General features: G+C 41.2%; 1 protein-coding gene across 3 annotated transcripts in view; it reads left to right on the top strand.

Moving 5' to 3' along the window:
• LOC123315017 (neurogenic locus Notch protein) overlaps window positions 1–26,643 on the top strand; it is a 66,580-nt gene that overhangs the window by 22,468 nt on the left and 17,469 nt on the right. For 2 of the 3 annotated variants that reach the window (XM_044900544.1, XM_044900545.1), the window contains exons 5-14: window positions 4,130–4,263; window positions 12,259–12,615; window positions 14,527–14,682; window positions 17,138–17,320; window positions 21,323–21,559; window positions 21,725–22,031; window positions 22,452–22,481; window positions 22,807–23,171; window positions 24,948–25,346; window positions 25,401–25,985. In XM_044900544.1, coding sequence (XP_044756479.1) covers window positions 4,130–4,263; window positions 12,259–12,615; window positions 14,527–14,682; window positions 17,138–17,320; window positions 21,323–21,559; window positions 21,725–22,031; window positions 22,452–22,481; window positions 22,807–23,171; window positions 24,948–25,346; window positions 25,401–25,985 — 2,753 coding nt within the window. The remainder of the gene's footprint in view (window positions 1–4,129; window positions 4,264–12,258; window positions 12,616–14,526; window positions 14,683–17,137; window positions 17,321–21,322; window positions 21,560–21,724; window positions 22,032–22,451; window positions 22,482–22,806; window positions 23,172–24,947; window positions 25,347–25,400; window positions 25,986–26,643) is intronic. The other variant, XM_044900546.1, reaches the window with a different exon arrangement.

Genomic DNA, 26,643 nt, shown 5'->3' with positions numbered 1-26,643 from the left:
GCTCGAGTTGGTACCCCTGACAAAGGGAAGCATAGAAAATCCAACAGCTCGTTTGTTGTCTTAATCATAGACTTTCGTCTCTATGGTCGATTTGACGCTCCGTACACAGAAATGATCGAGTGGAATTTGCTCAATCTTCTACTGACAGATGGAGATTGAACGCAGTTCAACTTTTGGGTCAGTTGTTGGGATATTGAATTAATTTTTAGGCTCTCGGCAACGCTGCATTCTGGTTCGTGTTCTTTTCAACGGGACCAGTAGTTATTTTTTAAATTGCCTGAACGTGAGTTCCAGATTTGATAAGAAGATTTTCGAGACAGTTCTCACCTGGAAGGTTTTTCTGAGACATGAAACCGAACACGGCTTTCGTAAATATATCTACAGGTGGGGTTCTTTGTCTGTTTTCAATCGAGAACACCGAATAATATTGCTCATTCATTGTTTATATATGCGTATTATCTATACTTCATTCAAATTTATTTTAGCAGTCGGTTGGCCATGAAATAATTTTCTCAAGTTTTTGTAACTAGAACGAAGTTAGGTTGGCACTCATGAAATGTCGTTAATGTCATAACGCCGTTGCCACAACTAATATCAATTTTTATTACGAAAATTCGAAAATGCCGAAAGTGATTGAAAAAAGAGACAGGGTTTCAGGAAGTGCTATTTAGAATTCAGGTCCGCTCATTCAAATAGTTATATTCTAAAATCCACAATACGTCAGACGGTAGCGAACATATTCAAGGTAAGAGAATTTATATAATGTTTCATCTAAACGACTTATATTTCAGCTGAATATTTCCACAATCAGACCCAAAAAAGTGGTGGCATTTCAGAATTTTATGTTTGAGTGAATTAATGCGAAAAGTTAACTACAGGATTTTCGATAAATGTCATCGGAGAATGAGTTCCCTAAAATGGATTTTTCTGTTTTTCATTTGACTTGTCCTATACAATGTAAATTTCTTAAGGTACTAATAAATACCTAAATATTATAATTACATCAATGTATTAAGATGAATGGCCACAAATACGCGCAAGTTTCCCTGTTACTGTTTATTCATGTGAAATTTTTGTTCAACGGTGAAGTTGCATCTTAACTTGAAACTTCCTTCAACTCCTTTTACTTATATTGATGCAAGAAGATTTTTATCGAAAAATTTAACATTCTTGTAATTATCTGTTAATTCCTTCGGGAGATACCCATTGCCAACCACTGCATCATATGCATTTCATCTTCGGGTTAATATTTTTGAAATCTACAAATGATGTAAGCCAAAGAAGATAACGAACATTAAGTCTCCTCAAGCTAGTGCATATTATGATATTATACTGATCTCTTGTATTTTCCATGCAAATAACTGGATTTGGTATGCCTTCAATCAGTTTGTATAAACTTCAATTATGTTCGTCAGATATTTTCCGAAGAGATTCGACATTGTGATAAAATACGTAATAACAGAAACTTTTAAGTAGAACGGGCAACATAGCGTTGATTTAAAACCCAAAAATGTTTTGACAAGCTTCATAACCCCACATTTTCGTACTATACAGAGTGAAATGTGTCAAATTTCCATGGCCAACCGACTGCTAAAATAAAGTTGAATGAAGTATAGTTCATTCATTTCATCTCTCTGTGGGACAATCGCCCATAGATTCGAGGATCCATTTACGTCAACTCTTCTTCCCCATCTCTATGGGCCTGGTCTTTTCATACGTTTATCAATTCGCCCGTCGATGATCGCAGATTCTTCTGTGACATTTGTCTTAATTGTTGGTATCGGCGAAGAGCGAGCGGAGCGACCCCGCCTAGAGAGCCTAGCTCGGTATTTATCGATACCGTGGTCCATCCGGCGTGCTCGACTTGGCCGTAAATGTGGGAATTCAGATAATAATCGAACTGTCAGCGATTCCGCTCGGATACAATCGAATCCCAGTACGCCACGGCTAAAGGTCAGAATCATTTGTTTGATTTCTCATGTGGTGGAACTCGATTGACGACGATAATCGTGATCATAGAACGTTCTCTATGGTTGCGCCAATCCGTTTTGTGTTCCGATTATGTCGTAGTTTCGGTTTGACGGAAGAAGAAGATCGATTGATGATCGGAGCGAGCGTCAGATATGTCAGATTTTTGTATAGCGTGGCGTGTTCATAGAGAACACGTACGTGGAATTCGTTGTCCTTATGTTTCCATAAATACTCTTTGTCTGATCATTGTTTTATTTCAAGTTTTTTCTGAAGGTCGTCATAGTTGATTGTTACCTTTTTTCACCGAACCTGTAATAAATATAAATCTCTCAGTGGCGCTTTTTATGTCAAACCGGATCTTTGACGTCTCCCTCTTGGAAAATCGAATTAATTAACATATGAAAACATGAGAAATCACAGAATTGAATGACTCTGATAATAATTATATAAGTGAGAGATTTATGCATCAATTATATCGACATGTAAAACAACATTCGATTGGAGACTTTCGTAATGAATGAACGATCTGTTTTTTCCCGTTTCCAAATGGAGTTTCTATGGATGCAATACGACGAAATGTCACTTATCGATTCTATGATTACGTTTCGGCACATGAAATAATGATCGAGCCCGTTCAAACCAGTTCCCTTTAATTCCTCACTCGCCTGGCATTCCGAGCACTCTAATTTTCGGATCCCGAAATTGACAAAAAACCTCCTCGATCAAAACGACCACTCTGTGCTCCGTTTTTTCTTGGTGAAATAACCTCGAAACAATCCGACCTACGATTGAAGAAGAAGAATATTTCGGACGTCAACGTTGACAATTGGATGTCGACGATATAATTTTCGAAAAAAAAAGGGAAACGTTTTCGGATATCGCTTTCATCTTTCAGCCTTTGGCAAATCGAGGAGTTGCCTCGGTGGCTTTTTGTCGATGATAATCGTTGGTGACAAAGTGGCCTTATCGCATTCATGCGAGTGATTTAATACTTCTGTCGTTACGTCAATAAATTGAACACTTCAATCGGAGAATTCAACCGGGCTTGCACCAATTACGAGTTATTCAGTTGGCATCACTGACCGGGGCGTCATAGAAAATTGAATTATATTTCGTTGAACCATGAAATGGCGTTATTACGGAAACTCGGAACACAGACGTCATATTTCACGTGAACTGGATGGTACAAACGAAATAGTAATTCCGTGAATTATCATCTCGATATCGTCCTTCTATAATACCCCGTAATTTGTTCATTTGACGAGCAGAAAGCGCGGATTGTTCATGGGAATGTCATTACTCTCCTGAAACCGGTAACCACAAAAAGCCGCCTATTAGGCGAGAAGTTTACCATTATGCGGGATTGTAATTTCTTCCTATCAACCACATAATGTCATTAGAGCACCGAAATGGTGTTTGAACGTTCTCTCCGGCTGTAGGAAGTGTGTTACGATGCGTTAACACCTCGGGAACCATAGAATTCGTTTCTTTTCCGGTGCAGTGTTGCCAATTGTCGATTGTGAATTCGATATCTCAGTATTGCCAATGTTTCTCTAAAGAAACCGGACGTGTGGCCGATATTGAATGATTTTTTATCGAAAGGGTCGATTGAATTCATTAACATTTGAACGTTGTAATTGTCTTTCTTAATTTATGTGGAAATTGTTATGTTTTATCGATAATTATCTCAGAACTGTATAATTTGGTCGGTATATGTCCTTGGACCATGAAGATCATCGGATCTGGGTTACAGCATCAACAGAGATTAATGTATCAGTGATGCAATTGAAAAAATTTCGCGAATTTATATACCTTTGGCGTTCAATATACCGTGGTCGGTTCAGAGAGCAACCTGCATTAATTGGATCTAACAATTTAAATGTACAAATTGTACGTGACTCGCTAACGGTCTCACGAAGGTAGGAAGAGTTCGAAGTATATCTGTACATACATTTCTGTGTACCGGTAACTGGGCATGGCACCGCCGCGGGCGTATCCATTCGAGAGATTTCGATCTTAACCTATAAAATATAGTCGCGACGTGTTTCTACGAATCGAGATCGTTTCGTCGTTGACATCCCTGGAACGCGAGGATCACAGAAGAATATATCGATCTGTCGAAATCTGATAATTTCACCAATTTAATTCTATGTTTCAGGTGCACATGCGAGGAAGGATACACCGGTCAGAACTGCGAGAGCGAGTACATCCCCTGCGACCCTAGTCCGTGCCTGAATGGCGGCCAATGTCATCAGAGGGACAAACACACTTACACCTGCGACTGCCCGACAGGTATGCTAACTTCCTCTTATTTTTCCCTCTGTTTACACACCGTATATTTGATTTGTACACGAGGAATGTGGAGATGCGTTTTCTCCATAGTCGAATCCCGATTTTCGGTCACCTTGACCGATGGGCTGGGCTTTGATACGTCATAGAACAGACAGTTGGTATCACTGATCAGTGCCATCGACCCTAATTTGACGTATTCATGGAAAATTACAATTCTGAGCATAGAATGTGACGTATACCCACTTTATGTCAACAGTAATGGTGATTACGGTTGAAAGCGACCCAATTGGACGTTCACGCATCCCGTCCAGTAGCAATTAATAAAAACAAATCGATTGTTCAGTTCCACATTACCCGAAACAATTAAAATAAACGATTAGACAAATTGTAATGGATTAGAATGCTCACGATGCGAACGACTACACATGTTGCCCTGTCGACTACTAATTTATTAAGTAGTAGCCAGTCGCAGGCAGTACCTGGAAAGATCAACGGATTCGAAAACATGCCTTCGCGAAACGTTAAACCAGCCGATCGAGAGGCATCGAATATGCGGCTGAATGTTATTCGATATTCCCCGGATACTCTATCGAATGACAATTACCCGTCGTTTTTCTGTGACCATTGGAATTCTTCCGTGAACGTACGTAACTCTATGTTCGAAGGTCGAACCATAGAATGTGGATGTTTTTAGTCGTGGAAGACCCCTGGAAGTTCTATGAATTCGAAAGGCCACCGTATTGCCAACTGTAGAACATCGAATCGAAAAAATGTTCCCGAGAAACGGGCGCACAGACGGCCTCGAATCGCGAATACCCAGGCCAATATTTCGTCCAAAACAATGGTCGGCTGCGGTTTTTCGCATCGGGATGTTCGAGAATTGGAATTTATTGGACTAGACTGAAAACCAGTTGGGGATGATGATCGCGGTTTAATTTATCGCATCGGAATAAATATGAACGGGCTGCCGTTGAAATTTATTAAAGATAAAATCGTCGGACAGTTACATCGATAAATTCGAATTTATAGCGTCACTTTCGTAATACGTCTTGCTGCCGTTGCGTATTTCCTGCGCGGAGACTAATGCGTCGTTATAAGGCTCTTGTTTTCGCGGCCTATCGATGTTCGCGAGTTGGTAGGATTGGCTTTTGACAGCTCACTTGGTTAGTGTCAAGTTTTGGATCATAGAACTCCACAAAATTGGTCAGACGTTGTTTCTTGACATTTTTCTTCTTTTTTACCACCGTTATTTCCAGTTTGAATACAGTTTTCTGTGAAGCCACGGTCGTGAACTGTTTTCGTCAAGTGTGTACTTGGTGAACGGGTGAAGATTGTCGGGCATCGAGACCTGTTGGCGAAATGAGGAGAAAAACGTTATGTGTCAAGGATCTACGAAGGTATCAATTATCGTGGCGGCCACCTCTTGCCTCGATGTTCCGATAAAATGCACTTGTGAGCCACGGTTGCCAATGCGAACGCCAGATAATCCCATATTATTTCAATTTAATTGGACGATGCAAAGTTATCGATGACCGACTGAGGCACCCGCGTGATTGTTGCATGTAAGTCTCATTACGGTCTTAGCCGCGGTATTTTAAAAGCCGATTCTCGCTCGATAACCCAATCTCGGGCGTGACATTTGACACGACTGAATTCTATGTTCGGCTAAGGTATGTTCGATGACGTGGATCATAGAGAATTGCTGAAATATATTTCACCTTGAAGATATCCGTGATTTTGAAGCCGATTATAAATATTATAACCATTTTAATCTTTTAATAATCAATGTTTATCGGACAGGCGAAACTTTCGAGTAAGAAATCGAGGAAGAAAGAACTATTTATCCCCTGGAAGAAATGAGATAATTGCGATTTATTACGGCAATAAAAATTGGCCGATTTGTATGAATGACTGCGTTCTTCGCATCATAGAACAATAAATTCGATGTGCCATTCGATAGTCGCCGTCTATGGCCAGGAATGTTGGTACACCTGTCCCCGATTGAATGCCGCGTTCAATCCATAAATAGTTATCGTGATGATTAAAAGAAATTGTCGGATGTTTCTGGGAAATTTGGAGATTATCAGTGACACTGCTCAAACGTCCAACACTCCGTTAGAATTGCAGTCGAGGCCACAGAAATGAAGTGCGGGCAAAGCACCTGTCATTACTACGTTTCTATGGATGCGAAATTGCCAAAACGAATATTTCTCTCCGAATCGCAGAAAAACACGACGCGAAAGACGTCGTTATTCGCTCTTCGCCTCGTTAAATGCAAAATTCAGTAATTTCCCCGGCGCGGGCAATTGTAAAATACCGATTTAAGTCCGGCTTTGACAAAAAAAAAAGAACAACGCCCGTGTGGACGCAGTACGAGAGACCCATGCGTCATAAACCGAGACAGTTATGTTAATTGAAGCAGAAAAAGTTGGTCGTAAGATGAGAACTGAACGTATATTCTTGTTTTTGAACTGGCTTCCGGTCATTTCAGCCGTTCTGATTTGATTTTAATTTGTCCCATTTGAAATGTGGAATACATTACGTGTGAAGATGAAGATCTAGCTGGTTCTGTGACAGGACAGCGGTCTAATGGTCACAGAAAATTACGATGTAATTTCGTTTGACATATTGGTTAACTTTCCATCATAGATTAATTAATCTGTGTTTTTCATCGAATGGAAATCTAGGAAACACGTTTTTCTGTGTTCATTATTTGGATGAGTCGAGGTTATGGAGACCATGTCGTTTGTGAGAGTGATATTTAGCAGGATATAACCACATGTTCCCCGATATTATTCCCTAAATAAGTTGAGTTCTGGGTAAAGCATAACAAGATCCAGCTTGTGTAATTTGTAACGATGTGTTCACGAATAACATATTTAACGGAATAAATAGGATGATTTTCTTCGAACTCACGATTTGCAAGAAAGACTTTTAGATGATATGTTCTGTGAAATTTGTTCAGTCAATTCTGTCGAATATGACTTCATTTTTCTTGCCCAGAGTTCACATAATGGTACATTCCAACTATTAACGATCGAAATTGAAGTGTCATAACCTAAACATATGTTCGGTCATGGGTCATGTGGTTTATGTTCCTTCTTTTCTAAGTATGACAGTTATCCAACCGCTACATAAACAATTCAATTAATTTATGCGTCATTATGTGGCAAGATGCACGAAGAGCTGTATCGATGCTATTTTATTGGACATATTTGTGATTTTATGAAGACTGATGAGGCATTTGACAGTTCAAGTGAGCTATTAGAGAGCTATACACCAACAGAGTAACGATATGATTTAATGGTTTCATACAAGTGGATCATCTTTTTGACACTGAATTATATTATGGGCCATAGATGACTCATTTCTATGTCCAATAAACAGTATTGCCAATCGTGGAGACTAGAGACGAGAGCATAGAATATTCGTCAGGCATGCATTTTTGGTTGTTTATTCGGAATTGAAAAAAAAATTATTCGTGAACGGCCGTCTGATCCGTGGCGTGGCTAGAGCTCGAAGACTCATGTAGAACGGTACGTCTACATACATGTCATAGTTGGCGTCCAAATGAATGGCTTTATTGTTCAGCGCTAGCGCCGTGCGGCTTTAAAAAGCGCCGATATTCATGTTTGGTCGAATATCGAGACGTGAACTTTACTCGTAGCGAGGTTCACTGTTTTCAGTGAGTTATTGTCGGTACGACAGGAAATGTTCTTTATTGCGGGTTCTTCGCCGTATTACAATGCTGCGAAATGTTAGCGATGCTCTTCTGCGACCATACCATCTCATCCATCAATCCACGGTAGATTAACTTGGGAGAAATGAAAACAAATTCGATTTTTACATTTGTCTTTCTACTTCTATGGTTGTTGAAAATCTTGTCATTGTCATTTGAAAGGCGGAGGCACAGAAATGACACCATAGAAAATCAGTTTCCTGTCGTGAGGTGCGATCATAGAACGATCAATGTTTTCTCCTCTCACAATCGAAACAATGCCGCGAATGCAACCAGAGCTCCATGGGAGATATTATGACGTAAGAAAGTAACAGATGGATGTTGAAAACCAATTACGTCTCACGTTGTGGTCTTCATGTAGGAAAAGGCGGCCTTTGTTCGTCACACAATGACGGGATATTTTCGAATTAATTAAGTTATTAATTATCGGGCGTTGAAAGACAGTCTTTAGACGTTGTAACCCGCATTTTCACCTACGATTCCGGCTGTCAGAAATCAATCAAACGGTTGGAGAATTGACAGATCTCCATGTGTTTCTGTGCGCTCCGATTTTTGGGTACCGTGGTCACAGAACTGCGTTGACAATTACACCGTGGAGAAGGAAGAGCAGAGCACAGAGAAGAATTCGCGTAAGATGAAAAGTCCTCCCATAAAACCGAACATAATCCGCGGCGAGATAGTAGAATCGCCGTTTTCATCTGTCAACAATAGTTACGGTTGTTCGGGCGTGATGGTAAACCAAACACCCGGACAAAACAGGAAATTGTGATAGCGAAAGGAGTGTGATTCGGTCATTATTTTCGGTTTGCATATTGCAGGAACGATAGCGACGGCACAAACATCCATTGATAAGGTCTAGGAAGAACTAGACCGTGGGAAATGGCCTCGGCATTTTCTTCTTCAGGAAGCGGCCGATCGAATCTATAGATATTCGTGCCAAATGGGCCGAGCCATATCTTATCGGACGTTTCAGGAATTACGCGATAAGTTTTCTGTGGACGCCGAAGATCGATCATAGTCAAAACAGCGCGTATCGCTCATCTATGGTGTGATTTTTGTGGTGAACAACTGTCATACTGACAAAATATTTCTCTGTGATTTCCCACCAATCAATCTTCTCTTCCGACACAGAGTAATTCAGATTTATCATTGACGTAACTGTTTATGAGCTTAGAGAACGAGTTGTCAAAACATTTTTCCTTACATCTCACCCGTCAATCGAACCATAGAAGTTTTTTCTATGAAAATACACAGATTTCAATTGAAATCTTCTTGTTTTTTCTTCTGGTGAAGAACACAGAACCATGAGCATAATCTCGAGCATCGTATGAAGACATGGGTGTTTCTTATGAGCAGTAAACGTTCCATATGCACTGTCGCAATCAGCAGCGCTACAGCAGCCGCGGGTGTAGGCCATCTGGAGCAGCGTACGACTTTCCCACGGTCCGCGCGCTTTACGCCACGGTATCTTGCCAGCCCACGCCGAGCCACGCAAACTTCAATATCGCAGAGTCGGCTTATCTCGGTTTCTCTTGCGATCCTCTCGACGAGAGAAGAGATACCATCCTTGAGGCTGCGGTGTATACACGTCGGCTTCCGGCTGTCGCACACAAATCCGACCGAAATTCGTTTCCTGCTGGCCACGGTATAATTAATCGCTCTAAATCACTCGATAACGACGACCTCGTTCTGTGGTCTATCGATGTCTTGTCATCGAATTGATAGGGGCGCACAGAGATCGTCTGATAGGTGGAATGACACAATTTTTATTTGGACGGTACTCTGTGGCTTAAAATTGGTAATCAGTCAGAAATAGATGTCGAAACTTGTAAATAGAGACCTCCAGCTCTGTTAAGTTGAGGTTGATTGGACTTTACTTGTGCTAAAAAGTCGATAATGTTCTCTGGAAACCAATCCTGTCATTTTTTCGCAATGAGAGATGTATCTGTCAAATTATTCAGCTTACATAGTGTTTTTAGCAGGTTCTCGTTGTTAATTCGAAATTTCTCGCATATAGACGGCATTAGCTCTACGTTTCTCTTCCACGTCATGATTTCCCATAGCGTACACATCGTCTAGTGGCTCAAAAGTGGAGCAATCAGTGGGTGTACCTATCTACGCGAACTAAAACCAATCGGGACCATCGAGGACGTGTATACCATTGTTGCAACAACGGAGACCAGAGAAGCGTGCTCTCACCGGGTGGTTTCCGCGCCATGTTTGACATTCCTCGCCCGGTCGGTAATATCTATGGGCGATGCGATCTGAAAGATCGGCGCCCGCTGTTGGTGCTCACTTACGCCGGATAGCGTAGTGCAAATAACGTTATTTGTGCTTCTGTAGTACTTGTGAGTAACCACGGTAAATATCGATGTTTAACGGCAGCGTTACTATGATGTATATATAAGAGGCTGGATAGTCCTCGTGTGAAACACCGATCTGGCTCTCGGAGTCATGAATATTCTATGGTTATCGATGACGGAACCCAACCATCTTTCTTCTGTGAACATAGAATTCGACACTCGACAATCGTCATGGTTCTTTGACGTAAACACAGAACAACTGTAAAAATTATGTCCATCTAGGTCACAGAAATATAGTGACGCATCCAAAGAAAATTTCTGGTAACCACGTCAATTTCACTCTTCTGGTGGTACCCATTACCCCTCCCACCGGGCCGTCATTACGAAGTTCAGAAGTGAAAAGGTCAATGAAGAGAAGACAAATAGTAATCTTTCCGGCTATCTTACATTTACAATCCATCCCAATGACTATAATTAACAGAGACCGCCATTGCATTCTCTTCGCTTCACATATCGCCTCGGCTGATCACGAAAGCAAACAATTTATCATTTCGTGTTGGAAAAAAAAAAAGATGTTAGAGAGAGAGAGGAATCGTAGAATTACGAATTTCGTAACGAATTTTTCGGTGTGAAGAAAGTTTATTCGCCCATATGTGGGCCTTCGTTCGGAACGCGGTCAATTTCTAACTCTATGATCGATTTAATTTTTTCAGAATCGAGTTCTATGATTGCGAATTAGTTTCGTACTCGTTTTATCGTCTATGTTACGAGTATTGCGACCGTTTCCAGAGGAGCAATAACAATAAAATTGTCACCGAATGTGGAACAATGAGATGAATGTATATTTCATCTCGTGTATAGAGTAATTACTGGAAAAGGTAGCACCGTGTCAAAATCCTTGTGACAGCCACTTTCGTTTGCGCAATCACGAATAGAAACGGTTCTCATAAAACTACATATGGATTTAATTAAAATATCGCGAATGTTTTATTCCTTCACAGAGTTAATTATTGAATAAAACATGATTCATTTCCTGGCAAGTAACCCGTTCAAGCTCCCATGAATGGCTTTCAAGGGAATTTGGCTGGCGGACGGAATTCACCGACTTGTGAATGAAACTTAGAATCATAATTCGATATCGGTATAAATACGCTTAACATAAAAATATGGCTACTTATGTTGGGTAATCTGGGGCGGTTGTAGAAATTCATTCATGAAAATCGTATGAGATAACGAAGATTTCAGAACTGGTTGGATTTCGAAAGAGGGTCATTCATAAAACCAGACGACCACATGTCGAATACACTTGATGTATAGTTGGCGCCACTGCTCGACTATTTACGGCCATCGAAAAATTGACAAGAAACAACCATAGATGCTTTCGTAGATCTACAAACGGAAGAATCACAGATTTAGCCATGTATACCAACAAAATGCATAGAAATATACCAGACCAGAACAGAATCGAAAGCTTATTTATGATATTGACCGTAATTTATTTGTTTCGCGTCTTAAATGGTCGGCTTCATTACTAGGACAATCGATAAATTTCTAAATTTGCAAACTATATGCTGGATATCGGATATATTTTACGCCTCAATAGAAAACGAAGCAGCGGGGGTGCTATCGTTGTTAATTAATGGCTCGAATTGAGGTTATAGATCGGTTTTTCTCGGCTCCGCGATATTCTATCTATTCGCGCTGTTTCTGCGAAGCTGTGGGCAATACAAATTATCTACATACATACAACATTTTATCCGGTAATAACTCATGGTAAAGCTAGACAGTTCAAGCTATTATACAATTCGTTTTCTTGAATAAGTCTGAGGCCGTTACGAATTAACGACCACAGAATATATCAAGTAGTTTTCTTCCTTTGAACGAGTTTATGGTCGCAGAAAGGTGGAATTCGGTGGTACTGTATATTTGATGGTTCCCATTTCTCTTTTTCAGGATTCCGTGGTTCGGACTGCGAGGAGAACATCGACGACTGTCCCGGCCACAAATGCATGAACGGAGGAAAGTGCATAGACGGCATAGAGGGCTACACGTGTCAATGTCCGTCCACGTACACTGGTCGTTATTGCGAACAAGACGTCGACGAATGCTCCCTGAGACCGTCCGTTTGCCAAAACGGGGCTACCTGCACCAACAGCCACGGAGGGTATTCCTGTATTTGCGTGAACGGCTGGACCGGACCGGACTGTTCGGAAAACATAGACGACTGCGCGGGCGCAGCCTGTTTCAACGGAGCAACATGCATAGACAGGGTTGGAAGCTTCTACTGCCAGTGTACACCCGGAAAAACAGGTCAGTGTTGATGATTCTATTATTTTCTATGGTGCACTGACAATTGACAGGTTTGACGTGTGAGATTTGGTACTTCAAATGTCATTTTTACTTCAGAGGTAGCTAAATATCCTATGTTGAGAGCAATGATTGGAAATCATAGATTTTTGCGATCTTCTATCACGAAAAATGGTTCCGTGATCGTCTCTATGCTTAATAGATATGTCAATTCGCCTATATAGTGAACCGCAGGTTCCAACCTGGGATGAGAATGGATAGATCAGATAAGAGAAAGTTTCTAAGGAGAAGTTTCTAGATAGTATTCTTATATCATGCCTTTTCATCAGATTTGACGAGTTGTTAGCCATAGAATTTCCATTCGAATCACGTTTCGTGCCTGAACACAGAGAAAGATTTCGATTTGCATATTAATCCACTGCAGGACCACAGACTAATCCCCTTTCTATCTATGGCTAGAATTAACCTCGTTATCGTGATTAAGTTCCATTTGACATTAATTCAGCTCGGTATTAGTTCTGTTCGAGATCATATTGAAACATCATTCGTTTCTCGAGCAGGATTATTTGTATTATTACCATTCGGTAATTAAAAAAAAATGGCGATGATTTACTACCGCGCAACTCGTTTTAATCAAGATCTTGTTAAGAATTCCAAATTGATATGAGGTAAGAGAGCAAAAAGAGTGTGTACCTCGAGATGAACATTTCATTAGCTGATTTGCATAACCCGACTCAAGATTTTAACCACCTCTCCTGACTGTTCCCATTTAACTGAACAAGCTACGAACGTACCCTGACAAACGACGTAACTCCATCTCTCTATGACGGTGTGCATAGAAACCAGCTCGGTCTCTCTATGGTCATTAACCTCAAAAGTTTCGATTTCGTTTTGGTTCTTGACATTGATTAAATTACAGTTTTTACAAATTTTCTTTCTCTTCCCAATTATTTTTTGCATTGAAATAACGTGACGAATCATACAATTTTTCACGGGGAGAGTTGTAATTAAATGTATACCCAAAATTCTCGTATACGGATGAATAATTATCTCTTAATGATACACTTCCATCAGAGCTGGTTCGATTCGGTGGCAGATTAATTGATATTTTTCAAGAAACCCAGCTCTATGTTCCGAATTTCTGACGAGTTCACGCGATCACAGAGTAGAATGTAATCCGTCAGCTTGACAGACGATAATTCGCAAAACATAGAAGAAACGCAAGTTCAATTATAAGATGGAGTACGTTCCGAATTTTGCAATATGGTTTAATTGATCGGAAAGCGAGTATACATCGCGCTTCGTTGTGACTGACAAGTTCCTGATAATATATGATTAATTCTGGAGATACAGGAGTTGAATGTCTTGATTGAGCGGTTTTCAGTATGACTTATTCACCTGTTAAATTGAATTCCTTGTCATGATCCTACGTAGTACATCTCGTAAATTAGCCGCTTTACAGTTTCCATTTTATCATAACTGAAGAAAGTCGTTATCACTAATTATACGCGGTGAATAGTTTGGAATATCGGGTAAACGGATTCTATAGGGAATATCTTGAAAGAAAACCAGTGTACCTCCTCATTTTCTTACGTTATTAATGAATAAGTAGTTCCAGTTTCTCACATCGATCTCCAGCCTGATGCAAATTCAAAGGAAGCATGGAAATTCAACACCGACGTTTATTTTTAATTAACAGTTCGCATAAAAAAGCGGTTGATTGAAAAATGATTGAGACGGCCCACCAACAAAGACCGATATAGTTGATTAAGTTATAACGGAGGTAGAAAAAGCATTTAATTCGATGGTTTCTCCAAGCCTTAAAAAAATTTCTACCGTGGTTAAATGAACCATAGATCATCGCGTCTACGATCTGTCATCGAATTTCCTTAAAAGATTTCATTTTCTTTTCAGGACTCTTGTGTCATTTGGATGATGCGTGTACGAGCAATCCCTGTCATGCAGATGCAATTTGCGATACTAGTCCCATAAATGGTTCCTACACCTGCAGCTGCGCGTCAGGATACAAAGGATTGGACTGCTCGGAGGACATCAACGAATGCGAACAAGGTTAGTGCGGTTAGGATTTATGGACGTCCGATTTGAATGAGTTGGATATAAAAAGCGCCTCTTAGGGGGTTGAAATATAATCATGTTGTTTGCATTGAAGATTACGATGCAGTAGATTTTGAATCCGATCGACCAGAAAGGAAATTAGCGACGAACACAATGCGACAGTAGAACGCCGCTACGTCTACGCGTTTCTATGTTCGTAAGGCAATTTAATTCCTCAAAACGAATAAGGAAAGCTAAGACATTGCATTAATTTTATACCCAGCCGCCTTTTCTAGCGTTCGCTGCAAGCTTTTATTGCACATCTCACCAATTTTCAATTTAGATTCCTCGTTGTTTATCGTCCGTTCATGAATGAAAAAGACCCGGCTTTTTTACATGCCCATAGAATTGAATATTCTTTTCTGGCTAACGATTTAACACTCTCGCCACTCTGTGAATTGTCAAACATAAAACGTATTCATCCTAACATCGTTCTACACTCGTCTTATGCGAGTCCTTCTTCGATTCTAACTGTTAAATCCTTTACGAACTGACCAGGTCGGGAATGTGGGCGTAAACGCAAAACGAGCAATCTCCTAAAAGACTAAAATCCCATTAGAAAGGAAACGTTCGTAATAGCACCGGTCTGTGGATGCGACCGATCAATTTTCTGTGCTCGATTCAGTGATGCCAACCGTCCGGATTATCAACCCCGCGATACACGGTAGAAAATAACTCCTCGAATTACAACCTGTTCGGGTATATTGAACTTGGGCGTGCTGTCATTACGGATATGTTGAAAATATGCAAAACGGCTCTCATGTGGACTGAAAGATACTTTTACGTCAGTCGGGGTCTAATGAATAGGGACATTTAGAGCTATCCGACATACATCTAGGCCCGACTCGCGATCTGCGATTTGAATTCTAGACGATAAGTCATCAGATGATTGCCCTTCTGCATCTGAGAGCAGTAATTATATTTCTCAATAGAGTAAAAAGCGTTAAATCATTATCCGTGTTCGTTTCGATGAATACAGTTTCCAGCAGTGGATTTATTACGGGCACACTTTCGTTATTGATATCTAATTTTGAAAATTGATGGTCGATTTTTCTTTACGTGGTTATATTGGTAATTAAATTGTCGGATAAATCAGTAATCGTGATTCGTCTATATTTATAGAGTAAAGGTCTTTGTATTCCCTTTCAAGGGCGTTTTTCGGAACGCATCCCGGTAAATTTCTGTGATCACCAGCTGACATTTCAGGATTTCGATGAAATTCGGCCTGTGATTCCGAAGGCGACACTTTCAGTTCACAGAGTCAGATATTCGTCCGATTTTTGATGGTTATGGTTCGAAGAAAGTCTCTGTGGTCTTCCTGCTCCGTGACAGTTCCACAGAGCCGGAACCCGGACATTTCCGACGTTCACACATCGTGATATCCACGCCCGATCATTACCGGGACACGACAGATCGTTCATCATTTTTCTTTACGATGCCACATATGAGAGGCGTACTTCGAAAACTCCTCAATTAAAATCTATGAGGAATCCGTCGATTTTATTTATTATACCGTGGAATCGCGAGGACCGGTGTGTGTGTTGTCTTTGGAGTTATTTATGGCGTGAAATGGTTGAGGAGTCCGAAGTGGTTATGGTCATAAATAAAATTACACTTATCCGTGAACCCGTCAACTTTCCGTCCGTTAAACGGGCCTTTAAGTAAATATTTACGGAACGGTCGAGAGAGGATGATTGATTTCTGTGGTGTATGATTTCGTGGTTCGAGTCACAGAGTTATTTTATGGAACTCTAGAACTACTACCCACAGAATCTGGTGAAGAATCATAGATGGTTGATGTGTCAGAGTTAAATCATAGAAAAACGGATGATCGATGAAAGAATGACAGTAACGGGAAACATTTGAGTATTTTATCAATCTAAATCTACATCTCTGGCTTGCCATTCTTTACGAGCGAAGGAGAACACCTACTCAGACTGAGCGAATGCGGCAATTGCCTCAATAAGACATGATAGATCAATTGCCGTACCCCTGACCCACGTGACCGCGTCTCAACAGTCCGCGACTCCGCCATTCTTTAATTTGTTATCTTCAACATCGATTCGGCGAATAATTAACGCTTGGTGAATGCAAGAAAGACCGTCGTAGGAAATCGTAACTTGGCCGAGACTAATGAACGGCCCATATTCTCAACGTACGCGGAGTTATTAGCATTGATATAGTGGCGCGTTAAAAAAAATCAGTGATTGATGACGGAGAAAATCACATCGAAACTCTCCGGATAATGCAGGTAGTCGTTGGGATCGTGTCGGTCGATGTAATTGAATATTGGAAGCGCCGACGATTAACATTCGCGTCATAGAGAACATGTGCAATTAGATGCGACGATCCCACGACGATTTCTCGGTTTTGGACATCCCTTAATATCGTTTCTTCTTTCCTAACCCAGGTTCGCCTTGTGAACACGACGGCATCTGCGTGAACACCCCTGGAAGCTTCGCCTGCAACTGCACCCAAGGATTTACCGGACCCCGATGCGAGACCAACGTCAACGAGTGTGAGTCTCATCCCTGTCATAACGACGGGTCGTGTCTGGACGATCCAGGGACTTTCAGATGTGTCTGCATGCCAGGTAAGGACAGTTTTCTATTTTTACTGAGGAACTGAAGTCGAAAAAGCTTCATTTGAATAAAACAAGGTTCAAATAACGTTGTATTTTGAGTAGTTTAGGACTTTGCCACGCAAAAACTAGTGCTCGCAGAGAACTCTCGATTTTTTTCTAGTTTGGTAAACTATTCAAAAATATCCTCTGAAAATTTCATGGACCTAGAAGCAACCGTTCGGTCTTGACGAATTTTTAACTGATCCCATCTTTTTGGGAATTTCTCGAAGGTCACCTTTAGAGTGGGTTATCTTCCAGAAAAATCATCACAGATCGGAAACTGATACACATTCCGAAGAAGCAACTCTTCTAGTTTAAAATCTGAGAACCACAGCGATCTCGAAGCAACTCTTCTAGTAATAAATCTGAGATTTGGAAGTGTTGGCTGTAGCACTATACAAATCGAATAAATGTCATGTTGACAGCAAATTCGGTAGTCACAGAAATTTAAAGTTGTGTTGTTTTCTGTGGAAGAGTTATCAGTGGTGTCGTTGAGTGCATGCTCTGTGACATTATGCACAGATCATTTTATTTTGCGGTATATCTATGGTTAAGTCTCATAGTGACTCTGAGCTCGAGTTTTCGGTGGATCTGCCGAAGATCTTTCCGCCATTGAGTCATCATAACGAGGCAATCCTCGCGCTGTCCCCGGCCGTAACTTATTCAGGTATCTGATCTAAGAGACGTTCACCGTGTCATACTCCCCACGAAAAACCGCTCGCGTGGGACGGTAAGAAGAAAGAGAACCGAGAAATGTGCACGGAATGGCCAGAGGGCGCGAGCCGAGCCGAGGTTTAGAAGGCGTGTTCCCAGGATAGACGTCTTGGTTTCTGTGTGTACACGGCAAGAACCGTTAATGGGGTCTTATAATTTACAAGTTATTACGAAAGGCTATACGGACCATTATAGTCATTAGAAAATATCCATTTATTGCGCCGCGTATTCCGATCTGTACCCCCCCGATCTCTACCTGGACGTATGAACAGGCCAAATTACGATGTTTCACGAAATACTATGTTGCCTTACTACCGGTAGTCGGTGGCGATCGCTGTAATTGTACATTGTTAACAATTTGACATTGGAATCGTGGAAGAAGATGACTCAATGTCACTGTCACTGTTTACATAGAATATTTCTTTTTCTATCAACTCTATTTTCAAACATAGAATTCTGTCAAGTAACGACTAATCTCCGTCGCTGCTCATCAAAGAAGGATACGGAACGAATAAATGGGGACTTTTTTTTTTCACGTTCGTTTGGCGCGATGTGAAAGGAATATGCGAAAATTGTGCTGCTCATTAGTCCCGAGTCAGCCCGATTAATTAGTCGACGGACCCTCAGATGGCGATAGGAGCGAAATGACAGGAGATATAAATGTAGCAATAATCGCAAACCGGACAGTCTTGATTTCTGAATTTGGTAAAACATTTGACTGGTCGTTGCGAAGCCGGTCGCGTCTCGGAGTCGAAGGCATAGAAGCGGCGACCGCTTCGAAGCCCGGATATTTTACCCGTTATGAGATTCTGTGATTTACGTCACAGAATTTTTCTATGTTTCATTTATGAATCAACACAGAACTTGAAACGTCAGAATTTTCCATTCTTTCGAAAGCATAGGTATAAGATTCGAAATCTAATCGACGTAAATAACGGTTATTGGTAATTCTTCAACACGACGTAAGGATTATGATTAAATATGGCTTTTAACCTACTCGGAGGCGTGACCTAGGTTAATTTCATAATAATTACTAATTTCTCACTTAGAAATAGACTTCAACGTGTTTCCAAGACGACCAAGTCTATTAATGAATTCTACATGTGATTATTATAGTGTAAAAACCTGGAAAAAATCGTTATTTGTGTGAAATTATATCCTTTCGTAGAAGAAATGGTAATTCTTATTATAATTCGGATCGTTCTACTCGTTTGTCTTGTTTTAAATATGAGTAATTAACGTCTTTCCCATGGTTATATGCTTCGCGGAGTACGCATTTGGATGATTAGAATCACAACGGTTAGAAAATTATGGAGATATAATTTATTTCATGTTTGGGGTCTAGGTATCATCTATGCTTTCATCGAACGATAGGGTGATGCTCATTTTCCTCCGTAAGTTTTGTTTCCTGAACATCTTCATGTTTAAATTGCTTCATTGTGTCGTGGGGGACCTTAAAATCGGAAAGAAACCAGCCCAATCGAAATAAGAAACGACAAAAATGCCGAAATCTAATCTACATATTGAGTTCCCATCGATTACCATAACAACTCGACTTTTTCGTCTTTCACGGTTCAATAACACGATGTCGAAATGTTATTCAGCGTGATTCTTTGTTTGTGCACGGAATTAATGAAATTCTCTATGGTGTATCCGCGTTCTGGTTGATCCATAGAAGAGGGTTGAAAGTTTTTGACATCTTGAATGTTTGAAGTTGCAAACGCGTAATTAAATTCCGTTTTGGATATATCATAAATCAAAGGTATGTCTCGTGTCATGTAAAAAAAATACTGTTAGATGATTCGCTTATCCTTCGGTCCTGGCAACCATGATGTGGCATTTCCAACTGGTCACCCGTTGGCATTTCTCTTTCTCGCATGTCCGCAATCCAATATACGATATAAGATCCGGACGTTTATGGTTTCTCTTTTGATTAATCTTCGATCGATTCGTATCTACGCCCGTTCGATAGTATTTAAATTGATTAAATTGATAGATGTATAATTTGAGATAATCAGTTAGGGAATTGGCTTCTGCCGGACGCTTCTTCTTCGTCGTGGTTCGGTCATTTTTTTTTTATTCACGATAATTGTTTAATATTGGAAATGGTGTTTTGATAGCCACGTCAAGATTAGATCGTACGAGGAATGAGCGAGAGGTTTGGATGGTGATGCAAGTTTGGTTTGCATTCTGGCATTGTCGTGGTTGAGGATGAATCTCTCATTCTGTGACAGTATAATCTATGGTCTCATGTCGAAGGATCTGTGCTTTCAATTAATGCTGTTGGATATAGGTTATGGAAGCATCGATTTTAGGGTAGTAGAGCATAGAATTTGTAGTACAATGTCGCAGATTCTCACAGTTCTATAGAAGACATAGAAAGTAAGAAATGACAGCAAATTCATTTTCATTGAATAGGTTGACTGAACATAGAATAGATTGTTTTTACCGATTCGAACATGGGTCGCTTTTTCATTTCCATATTGCCCGTCGGTTCTCAAGGTTTTTCATAAACGATTTTCGAAACTAATTAAGACCGAGGGGGCCCTCGCCGTCCTTTTATAATCCGCCGCGACCGCAATTACCATTCTCTTCAGATGGGACTCGAACAAATAAGAAACGGACACGTATATAGGAAAATGAAGAAATGAAGAGAAGAATGGACCCCGAGTCATTATTGAGATTATTAAAATAATCGACCGTAAGATGAGCCATTATCTTCATCTCTAGGATAACGAATATCGTGACCTTACTTTTGTTGCGTATATTAGATGCCTTTGGGCCTGTGTTGTACCTAAACTTTGCGTGGCAGCATGGAAATCCCCGCATGTCAATCTTTGCTCTATGGGTCGAACCGATGACAACCGCCTCGCTCTGTGAGCGGCGCTAACTTCACCCACTTCAACCTAACTCTATGTTCCATCTTCCTTTTCTTCATAGGGTTGCGTTCGCAAGCTTACTCCGAGAGTAGGGTATGATTGTGACAATATGATCAGAAACATACTCTAAACTTGTTATTTTGATACTCTGCGCCAATCAATGCGCAGTATGCGACCGTGGGACAATTGTATGTCACTAAAATGTCACCGAGATGAACTGTCAAAGTGACAGAACTGTCAATTGTCAATTTCTCCGACAGCCAGATGGCTCTAAAATTACTTGCCATCAAGCACATGAGAAGTTTGGTAAACACATCGATTTGACTCCTCTCGCTCGAACTGAGGAAATTCGACATTTGAATCTCAATAATTTTCGCAGGTTTCACTGGAACGCAGTGCGAGATCGACATCAACGAGTGCAAGGACGATCCTTGTCTGAACGGAGGCATCTGCCACGACCTGATCAGTTCCTTCAAGTGCGCGTGCGCGATAGGCTTCACCGGATCCAGGTGCCAGATCAACATCGACGACTGCCTCTCCAGTCCCTGCCAAAATGGCGGCATATGCCACGACTCCATAGCCGGCTACACTTGCGAGTGTCCCGAAGGATTCACAGGTGAGCTATTATTACCCTTGTACGTGTTGGAGTTCCGCAGGGCAACGCCCTTGTCCCCCAGCAGAGTCTTAGTTGGTTGTTGGGCTTGTCGTCCCGCGGCGTCTTGAGCCGTAGCTTGTGCTAGTGAACCTCCTGTTATTTTCAAAACATCTTTCTTCTTCTTAGGTGCTTCCTGTGAAACTAACATCAATGATTGTCAATCTTCCCCGTGCATTCACGGCGAATGCATCGATGGGAAAAACGTCTTCACCTGTACTTGTCATCCAGGTTACACGGGTCACCTGTGCCAGCTCCAGATCAACGAGTGCGAGTCCAACCCCTGCCAGTACGACGGCGTCTGTCAGGACCTGGTCGACGGCTATCAGTGCCTCTGCAAGGCCGGCACCTCCGGGCCGAACTGCGAGACCAACGTCAACGAGTGCTACAGCAACCCCTGCAGGAATAACGCCAGATGTATCGACGGGATCAACAGGTGAGGAAATTAAGGGATTTTTTGAGTTGCCCGAGCTAAAATCAACACAAGAAGAGGCTATAAAAATCATGGTAAAGGCTCAGAGTTATAGGGAGTTAGATTATCCACTTGCCATGCGCCCAAAATGCCTCTTGTGAGCTTGCGCTGATCGACATTATCTTGTAATTCAATAATGTTACTATGGAAACGAATCATGTCATTTTTCATCTGTCGTTTTGTGACATTTGACAGATGACACTACATAATCTATAGAATACTTCCAGCAGGTCTGCTTTTACCAACTTAAATATGATTGTTACCTATCTGGTTAATATCATTCATGTTTTCTCCAAATTCTTTCCTGAAATTTTTCTAAAACAAGAAATTTATCCTGATCTATGAATAACTCACATTTCTTCTTTTTTCATTCCATGCTCTCAGAACTTCACCATTTAATTATTATTATGATGCGTAAGTGACAAATTGTAATATATTTGCATGGTGTTATTTTTGTGTATGTTTTTATTCGTTCGTTTTACATTCGTGAACAGTTTGTTTCCGAAGGAATCCAAAGTTTTGAGGCTAATTGAAGTTTTAATTGACGTCCATTTGACAGGACGTTGACAAATGACAGCTTCTCTGGTTCAAATTCCTTGTAGGTTATGTTTTTATCGACATTTCAATTTGTTTCACTTCTGGAGACGTCGAATTAGACTCAAAACCCTCGAATCTGCCTGTTAGTGTGCGTTTTTCCAACGTAGACTAGCCAAAATGTCAAATTTCGACCATCTTCCAGCTACACGTGCGAATGCCTGCCCGGCTACAACGGCAGACACTGCGAGAACGACATCGACGAATGCGCGTCCAACCCTTGCGCGAACGGCGGCATGTGCATAGACCTGGTGAACGGGTTCCGGTGCGAGTGCCCCAGGGGTTACTACGACGCGAGGTGCCTGAGCGACGTGGACGAGTGCAAGTCGAACCCCTGCAAACACGGAGGTAGCTGCGAGGACGGCGTCAACCAGTTCATCTGCCACTGCTTGCTCGGCTACGGCGGCAAGCAGTGCGAGATCAACATCGACGAGTGCGCATCCAATCCCTGCCAGCACGGGGGTATATGTCACGACCACCTGGCCTCCTACACTTGCGAATGCCCGGCAGGTATGTAATTTTAACCCCTTTTTCCTTTTTATCTCTTGATTAAGCTCTATTTCAACCTTACTTGTTTGTTTTTGCGTCACAATTCAACCTATTCTAACCTAACCTCACTTCATTGTCTAAGTCACTTGTCACAGATTATCTTAATCTAACCTAACCTTATTTCATTTCCAAAGTACTTGTCTCAATTTGGACTTTATTCTAGCCTAACCTCAGTTAATTGTCAAAGTCACTTGTCACAATTTACCCTATTCTAACCTAACCTTACTTCATTTCCAAAGTACTTGTCACAATTTATCCTAATCTAACCTTACTTCATTTTTAAAGTACTTGTCCCAATTTGGAACTTATTCTAGCCTAACCTTAGTTAATTGTCGATGTCACTTGTCAGAATTTAGACCCTATAAGGCCCGTTTGCACCAATCCCCCTTTAAACGAGTACTTAACTAAGCGTCGTTTAAAGTTAATGGACGCTTAATTTTATTCCCAGTTGCACGACTGCGGCTTAACAGAATCTTAAGTAAGGGGCCCTTAAGTTTTGATATCTAGTGATATTTCATTTTTTTATTTTGGTACAACTTCATTCTAGTCCAATAAAGCCTTTTCATTGGTTGGCCGGTTGAAGATGATCGTTGTTATTTCATTAACCTAACTTTATTGTCCTGTCAGTGTCAAGTAAACTATTACATTATTATCAAAGAGTGACAACTTTTTGTTGCTGAATTAGCATTATTATTGATAATGAAATGGATTGTCAAGTAAAAGGTACTTGACCTTATTAGAAAAACCACAGCAGTTCTGCAGCCAGTTTATAAGTTCAACAAATTATTTTAGGTTAGAATCCCGCCCTTAAGCACCTTAGTGGTCATTACAGGAGCGCTTAAATTTAAGGCTAGCTTTAGCCATTTGAATGTCACTTAACAGTTGGTGCAACGTAATTTAAGTTAAGGGTTCATTTTAAGGGACACTTAACACTGAGTGCGTTTGGTGCAAACGGGTCTAAGGTATTTCGGTCGCTTGTAGGTTGTCTATGGTCACTTGAGGGGCAAACAAGTCATCAATGACATTTATGATCACAAAACAAATTGTACAAGTCAATATTGTCATTGATAGTCAGTTTTCTATGATACCGTACTTTCATGTCATCATTGAAGGATGAATAATATTCACTGAAAAACATTTTACAGAAAATTTATGAGGATTTATTGAAACCATTCAAAATCACAGTTACATGAACCTAAACAACACTTGTGTACCCTTCAGGTCCTGTCAAAGTCAGCTGATCCGAAATGTTATATTCTAACCTAACTTTACTTCATTGCCAAAGTCACTTGTCACAATTTGGACCATATTCTAACCTAACCGGCTATAACTTGCAGCAATTCATCAAGACGCTTTTAAATCGACTTCTACTTAATTCATCTTGAGAAGATCTATAAGTGCTTTTAAAAAACCTCTTTGTCACCTCCATTTCAACCTAACCTCATTGTTTTTCCGTGACTCGATGGCAAATGCACGATTTAAACCTAACCTAAACTCATTTCTAACCTTTTATCTTCGTAACTTGAACTTTATCTATCCAGGCTACACCGGCATAAACCTAACCTAATCTAATCTTTTACCTTCGTAACTTAAACTTTATCTATCCAGGCTACACCGGCATAAACCTAACCTAATCTAATCTTTTACCTTCGTAACTTAAACTTTATCTATCCAGGCTACACCGGCATAAACCTAACCTAACCTTTTATCTTCGTAACTTGAACTTTATCTATCCAGGCTACACCGGCATAAACTGCGAGACCAACGTCGACGACTGCGCTTTGAACCCCTGCAAGAACGGCGGCTCCTGCATCGACCTGGTCAACGATTACAAGTGCGTCTGCAAGCTGCCCTTCACCGGTAGAAAATGCGACGACAAGCTGGACCCCTGCTCGCCGAACCAGTGCAGGCACGGCGCCAAGTGCACGCCCAGCTTCAACTACATGGACTTCGCGTGCTCCTGCAGCGTCGGCTACACCGGCAGACTCTGCGAACTGGACGTGGACGAGTGCATGGTCTCCAAACCTTGCAGAAACGGCGCCACCTGCAAGAACACCAACGGATCCTACCACTGCATCTGCGCCAGAGGCTACGAGGGGAAGGATTGTTCGGTTAACACCGACGATTGCGCGTCATGTAAGTTATATGTTTTTTAGTGTTGACACAACTAACCTACCTTCCTTCTTCCAGATCCGTGCCAGAACGGAGGCACTTGCTTGGACGACATCGGCGACTACTCTTGCCTCTGCATGAACGGTTTCGAGGGCAAACAGTGCGAGGTAGACATAGACGAGTGCGCCTCCCATCCCTGTCAAAACGGCGCCACCTGCAACCAATACGTCAACTCGTACACCTGCACCTGCCCCCTAGGTTTTTCCGGCATCAACTGTCAGACCAACGACGAGGACTGCACCGTGAGTAGCTGCATGCACGGCGGCACCTGCATCGACGGCATCAACTCCTACAGCTGCACCTGCAAACCGGGCTACACCGGGTCGAACTGTCAGAACAGGATCAACCTGTGCGACAGTTCGCCCTGCAAGAGCGGCGCCACTTGTCAGGATCACACCACCCACTACACCTGTCACTGTCCGTCCGGTTACACCGGCAAGGATTGCGGGGAATACGTGGATTGGTGCGCGACCGATCCCTGCGAGAACGGCGCCACCTGCAACCAGATCAAGAACAACTATCAGTGTTCCTGCGCGCCGGGATGGACCGGCAAGGTGTGCGACGTCGAGATGGTTAGTTGCAAGGACGCCAGTATGAGGAAAGGTAAGATCGGGTGTTATTCGTCGATGTTATACTTCATTCACTTTTATTTTAGCAGTCGGTTGGCCATGGAAATTTGACAGATTTCACTCTGTATAGTACGGAAATGTGGGGTTGTGAAGCTTGTCGAAACATTTTTGGATTTTAAATCAACGCTATGTTGCCCGTTCTACGTAAAAGTTTCTTTTATTACGTATTTTATCACAATGTCGAATCTCTTCGGAAAATATGTGACGAACTTAATTGAAGTTTATACAAACTGATTGAAGTCATACCAAATCCAGTTATTTGCATGGAAAATACAAGAGATCAGTATAATATCATAATATGCACTAGCTTGAGGAGAGTTAATGTTCGTTATCTTCTTTGGCTGAAGTTTGAATACGTTACGTCAGTTGTAGATTTCAAGAATATTAACCCGAAGATGAAATGCATATGATGCTGTGGTTGGGAATGGGTATCTCCCGAAGGAATTAACAGACAATTACAAGAATGTTAAATTCTTTAACAAAAATCATCTTGCATCAATATAAGTAAAAGGTATTAAAGGAAGTTTCAATCAAGATGAACTTCATCTTTGAACAAAAATTTACAAGTAACAGGGCAACTTGCGCGTATTTGTAATACTTTGATGTAATAATAATAATTAGGAATTTATTAG

Source organism: Coccinella septempunctata, chromosome 6 (genome assembly GCF_907165205.1).
Source record: "Coccinella septempunctata chromosome 6, icCocSept1.1, whole genome shotgun sequence".
Taxonomy (NCBI): domain Eukaryota; kingdom Metazoa; phylum Arthropoda; class Insecta; order Coleoptera; family Coccinellidae; genus Coccinella; species Coccinella septempunctata.
The sequence above is the reverse complement of the archived record's forward strand: the minus strand, read 5'-3'. Positions and strand labels throughout refer to the sequence as shown.